The 6,597-nt window shown below is 36.3% G+C and overlaps 1 protein-coding gene across 1 annotated transcript; it reads right to left on the reverse strand.

The window, feature by feature from the left end:
- Window positions 1-339: 339 nt before the first annotated feature.
- On the reverse strand, window positions 340-6,128 carry LOC134210851 (coatomer subunit epsilon). The gene is made up of 3 exons (XM_062687205.1): window positions 5,863-6,128; window positions 5,530-5,804; window positions 340-933 (listed from the first exon to the last, which is right to left on the reverse strand). Exons 1-3 carry the CDS (start codon window positions 5,962-5,964, stop codon window positions 393-395), a joined length of 918 nt encoding a protein of 305 aa, XP_062543189.1. The 5' UTR covers window positions 5,965-6,128; the 3' UTR covers window positions 340-392.
- Between the last annotated feature and the right edge of the window lie 469 nt (window positions 6,129-6,597).

Genomic DNA, 6,597 nt, shown 5'->3' on the forward strand with positions numbered 1-6,597 from the left:
ATGATAACTGTTGAAATCCTGTGTTATGCCTCTTGTTATGAAATTGAATTGCTCTCAGCTGAAAAGTATTCCAAATCACTAAATAGTAAAAATAAATGCTGTAATAGTAGGTACCATTGAACTAAGGACATAATAATAAATACGCAGGAACGAGAATGAAATTAACTTGCCAGTCACTGCGGGATGATAAAATTGCACGGCGGCTCAACATACGCCGACTGAAAGATGCTACAGGTCCTTTGTTGGAAAACTATAAACCAATGCTGTGCTACTTTATAACGAAGTTGTTTCGTATCGTAGGTGATATTATGCATAATTTTGGATTTCCTGTGTAACTAATTATCATAATGGAATTTCAATATTTATTCATCATTAATTATATAGGTATTTGTCTATGCGACAATCTCCTGTGCAGATTTGTTATTAGACGGCCCATACTGCAACACCAATCGATCAAATTCTGACTGCTTCTTGTTGTACGTCGACACAAGGGCACTGTCCTTGTGTTCATCGAGCACCTGCGACAGATACCGATTGAACTGGCTGTTGGTTTTTTCCTTCTGCTGCGACAGCGCCAGCAAGTTGATCAACGCGTCGTAATTATTGGGGTCTCGATTCAAGCATTCTCGCAGTACGTTCTCGGCGTCGTCGTACTTTTGCTGGCCGATGTAGCAAACTGCTTGTCCGTTAAGCAGAAGCAACGATGGTGAAAATTTATCGCAGAAATCTTGGAAAATGAAGAAAGCGTCCTGAAGTTTCTCTCCGCCGAGTTGGATGTTCAACCAGGCTTGGGAAAGCTGGGTGAGGGTGGCGTCGTCATCCTTCTCCTGCATGGTCTGTAATACTTGCTTGGCTAAGTCCACTCGAGACATGTTCAGCAGACATTGCAACTGCAGCGACAGACATTCCAGGTTGAAATTGCCTTGTAAGATTCTGAAAATGGGAAATGGAAGTATGTACATTAATTCTCCAACTCGTATTTTCTCTTTTTGTAATATAATACAGGGCTGGTAGCGACCATTGCCGCTCAAAATAGTGACTTTAGTGATCAAATCTGACGAAAAAAGGGATCAAAAAGTTGCAGAAGTTGCAGTTGCAGAAAAAGTGACCAAATAGTGACTTTCAGTATCAGTTGCAATTTCGATGAGATGAAATTAAGCGTTTCTGGATCCAGGGTGAATTTTTTTTTCGTAGTTTCATCTTCCGCTCTCTCATAACGAACTCAGAAAAGAAACGAAAATCGTGCACGCTAACTTCTCTCTTTTAATCCCAAGGATATTTTACTAAATATCAGTTGAAAGAAGGACTACTAAAAATATGAATAGTCATGCGAGCAAATCAAACGTTTGCGCCACTGGAAGTGAGCGAAACATGGTTATTTATCACTCATAAGACCTGTTTTTCTTCCCCGAAAAATGATTTCTAGGCAAAAATCTGCGTGAATGAACATTCTCTTCTCGTGAGAATGAGTGAAAATTACAATCACTGGATTAGCTGAACACCTACTTAAGAAAGATGCAGATTTGCTATAGGTTTAAGAAGTTTTTGGATTTTTTAGTGCGAAAGGAACATCAGTACGGATCGTTTTGGTAGAAAACGATACAAATATTAAGAAAATTCAGTTACAACGAACCTGGGATTGAACGAATTGAAGAATCTTTCACATTTATGCTATTTCAAATGTATAAAATATCATCACAATATATTTAAAAAAAATCCAAAATATTTATCAAAGTGAATGTTGGGAGGGAAAAACGGCTTTCATTTTCTCTTGTTCTTACAGCAAAATTACTTTGCGGACCCCTTAGGCATTAAAAGTATCGCCTTTCAATTCGAATGCAGTACAATCATAGATGCAACTATTCGTTAATAACTCAACAGTTACAACCGTGATTGCGTCTGGTGCAAGATACAATCATCCTTTATCACACTAAACCATTAAATCTTCGGAAAACTACTACAATTCGCTACATTGATAAATATAAAACATCGACGAACTGCAATGGATTAATGCAGTTACACCCCTATGATTCTAAGCACAAGGTTTGTGATAAAACAATTTTCTGTTATGTCTTATGTCTTGTCTTGTCTTAGCACATGCACAGCCAGTATTGAAAAGCATCCTGGAAATGTCGGTTGTGTTCCCGAGCATTTTCTTGTCTGTATTAATATTTGCAGCATATCATAAATATAACACAAGTATTAAAACGGCCAGGCCCACCGTGCAGGCTTGAGTTTGGAAGAAAATCCAGAACTCCCCGGCAAGCAGATTATTTACTAATAAATAACATGATCAACGAAGAGTTTTGAATCTACGAAAGGAAGAAACGGGGACAGCCGTACCAACCGTTTCACATTCAGGGGGAAAGATGATTGACGAATCGTTGGGAGTGACTTTGCTAAGAAGATTAATGTACACTCCATGGGTCCTCGACGTCTTGGGATGGGACACAGTTTTTAGTCTAGTGCCCTGGCTTATACACTGATGGGCAAAAGTATTCGCATAAATTCAGATTGATTACTATGAAAGCATGACGAATACTTATGTATATCAGTGTACATATAGGCCTAGGTTTAAGCGCCATTACTCGCTCTCTGGAACGAGACAAAGAAAAATAACCAAAAGCGATGAAAACCAAGCGAAAACTCAATACGATAAAATTATACCAAATTTTTACTTACAACATCTCCATATTTTCCGTGCTTGGAAGCGTTTTTTTATTTTTCCGTCAAAACACAATTTATTGAAACATAATAACAAGCATCAAATGTATAATAAAATAAAACAATGAATGATAATCAAACGAAAATGAATATAAGAAAAATAAGCGGTTTGTTTTCTTTTATTGAAATATAGCCATGGGGTATGGACTATTCAGCTTAACAAAAATCGTTACTAGCAGGGAAAAGTGTAATCAACTACCATTCGAGCTTTAAATTCACAGAGCTCATCGTTAATAAGCTCAAGGAAGTAGGGGAACCACCAAATGTCACCTATTGTTGAACTCTCATAAGAAATGCACGTGCTTTCAACAATAAGCGAAGAAATTAGTCGTTCAACATTTGGCGAATTACCCAAGATATACACATTATCAATATTCGGGTTCTCTGCCTGGACCAGGATGTTTTCAGGACAAACTTTCTGGGCATAGCGTATTAATAACGCTATAAAAAGAATCGATATATTGAATGGATATATAAAAGAATTTGTTTGTTTAGTATAATAGGCACATTGGAAATAATTAATGGGTTATACACAGTTCCTTTATTATGCAAAAAAATAATATATGGCACACGCGGGTTGGACGTGAGAAGCAAATTACCAAGAAAGAGAGAGCATTAATTCTATTCACCGCATGGATCTTTTGAGTTGAATCGATTATTGAGCATAACGTGTCCGTAATGCATTGTAACGATTGTGTCCATTCTGTAATGATTGTGTTTTCGATTAACAGTAATAAATTCTAAAAAATCTTGCTTTCTAATTGTGTACAAAATAACAACACATAAAATAAGACCAAATAAGCAAACACAATTGGTGGAGCACATTTAAAAAAAAAATTCACATTATTCACATATTGTCAGAAAAAAGAATCTATGGACAAGGGTCGTACTATTTGTATAAGAAATCTAATCATTATATGTTAATGGAGTTCTAAAGGTCAAATTGGTCCGATCTTACTTGAATAGGTGAGTTGCCGCCGTCTACCGTATCCTCGGATCGTAACGATGTTGAAGACTTGTAGCGGATGTGAGAAATTCGTTTGTTTGGTGGTCGGGTGTTCTTGAAAAAGCCATTTTGATTCACAATGCAGAATCCTGATGTATGCCTCCCAAGCTCTTCACTAATGTAGGTCATGGCTGTAGCGCTGTGGTCTCATCAACTTCGTCAAGCTTCGCAAGTTTTTGGAATAGGGTCCTTGGGCAGAGCCGGTCCTCAACTACCACACTGTCTAAACCAAAAACCAATCACTGCAGCTTCGGAAAACTTTGGTTCAGTTTTCGGTTTTCATTTTAATTTTTTTTATTTACACTTCATTTTGAAGACAGCGATAAAATTTTGCGTCCGCATTTCAGCATAGCTTACTGAGACTTCTATTTTACCACCACCTAACGTGCATGTTGTACAAAACCTGATAAAACAATTTTCTGTTATAAAAAAAAACTGATAAGCATGTTTGTTTTAGGTATGCACTAAATAACAAGCCTTTCATCAACTATTGGGTTTCCTGAAGCACCAGAAAGAATATCTAAAATTGAAAAGATTAATCTGAACCGCAAATAGTGCAATTGATAGGGGAGACTGGGCAGACTTGATCCACTTTTCTCATTTTCGATGTATCTCAGCGCATGCAATATTCAAAATTGGGGAAACTTTATCCCCTTTATATAATATCTATATCCTTTCCCGTCAAAAATTGCATCTCATTTTATTATCTCAATCCATTGTTAGCCCAATCTTGAAAAACAACACTTTTTAAATATTTTGTTTTAAATTTAAAAAATACTTAGAGGCGTCAAAAAATATGGGTTCTTTGGGAAACTTGCATTTAAATAAAGTAAAAAATCGATTGAGCAAGTAAAAAAAATTGACGGGAAAGGTCAATTAGCTAACAATAAAAGAAGTGGTGAAATGCCAATAAAAGCAGCGAGTAGTATGGCTGGCGAAGTTTCAGAGCGATCATTTTTCCAAGATCCGTAATTTCATTTCCGTTATGAACAAAGCATCATCCTACTTATACATAGAGCTTCATTCAAAAATAGTCAATAGTTTCAAAATAGTTGAAAATAGTGACTTTTTGCGAGAAAAAGTGACTTTAGTGTCTTGATGTCGAAAAAAGAGACTTTTTAGTGACTTGCCCGAAAAAAGTGACCAAGTCACTAAGAAGTGACCCGCTACCAGGCCTGTATAATATCTTGAAAACAGATTAGAGAAATTAGTTTTCCGTTACCGTCAAAACAATCTTTCACCTCCATATCAATTACTATCATCAACGTGATGAACTTATAGATAATAAAAAATCACGATAATAAAGATTTAAAAAAATTCTATCATGACCTGACACCGACCGGTTATTGATCCTTTCTTTCAAATCTATGAAATCATTAGCACAATTTTGGATGTCAAATGTCTATGAACTAACCATCTAAGATTACAATTGCGGATGAATGTTAGTTGTATACTTTCATTGTGCATCAGAAAGTCGAATTTAATGTTCAAAGTTTGAAGGGAATAGTAATGAGGTCTTTATTCCGACCATATTGCAAGATCATAGCTCATGATCATGACTACTGGATTCTGTTTTTACACGATTTACATTTTCTCAATTTTTCACTTATCCTAAATGTTTAACGTATATTAATTATCATGTGATTTTTCTTTGATTTATTATGGATTTTTTGAAACATGTTGCGAAGAGTTTGGTGGCAAATTGAAGTCACACGATCAAAAATACGAGCGAAAAAAAATCGTGTAAAAACAAAATCCTGTGTATTTTTATGATTATTATAGTCTATAATAGATCTTACTTGAGAGCAGATTCGTACGTTCCCTCGTTGCAGTAAATGGTGGCACCGACAATAATCCAAATCACGTCTGTCTCGCTAATGTCGCCTTTGAACTTTTCATCAAACAGCTCCACGATCGGCTCCCGGCGCGATTTACTGGACAGATATTCAGCCAAGAAGCGAAGCGCCAGCAGAGGGGTGTCATTGTTGGGCTTTATTTCATCCAGCACGACACGATACTTATTCTGGGCGATATAGGCCCGATACATGAAGACATCCTTTTCCAGCGATGCTTTCTGAGGCATTCGGGAACATGTTTATTTTTACAATACCAAAATTAGTTGTTTTACTCACTGCGACCTTGTTGGCTTCATTGATGCAATGTTGATAGTTTCCGATGTAGAAGGAATTTTTAATATCAAATAATTCATCCACATCATTCGATTGACGACTCATTCTGATCTGGGAGATTTTATTGCACAGGGAACAAATAAATACACAACTTCTTCTAAATTTTAGTTGGAATATTTAGCTTTTTTTAATTAAAAATACAATTTTGTGAAACTTTTGCACACAAGTGACGTGGAGTCAAAATTCTGGTAAACAACAACACCTCCCTTTTTGTGGCACAGACCTGTTGGTCCATATATGAAACAACACCTCATCATCAACAGAACACTCATTTCATTTTTGTTGACGTTTAATACTCATCTCAGGGCTGTGCAAAGCGTCGGCAGCGCCTCTGGTGGTCGGTCATCAAAACTGAAATTATACACTGATAAAAATAAAATTTAAATTTAGTAAAACCGCTGGAGTGAGTTTCAATCAAGTTGTTCCAATATTTTCTTCAAAAATCAAAAATAAAACAACAAACATTCCTTGTGGTAGTTGTTAACTGCTATAGGCGAATTCCAGAAGGATCTAGTGGTAGAGTGCGCTGCGAGAGTTTGGGAGAAACGTCGTCAGAAGCGATTATTTACATTAAAAATCAAATTTAGTTAACTTTTTGATATATTGTCACATGTTTTCCACTGGCAATTGGCTTCTTACAGGCTTTAAGCAACTGTTAAAGATGAATCCCACCCAAAT

Source organism: Armigeres subalbatus, chromosome 2, assembly GCF_024139115.2.
Source record: "Armigeres subalbatus isolate Guangzhou_Male chromosome 2, GZ_Asu_2, whole genome shotgun sequence".
NCBI classification, from domain to species: Eukaryota; Metazoa; Arthropoda; class Insecta; order Diptera; family Culicidae; genus Armigeres; species Armigeres subalbatus.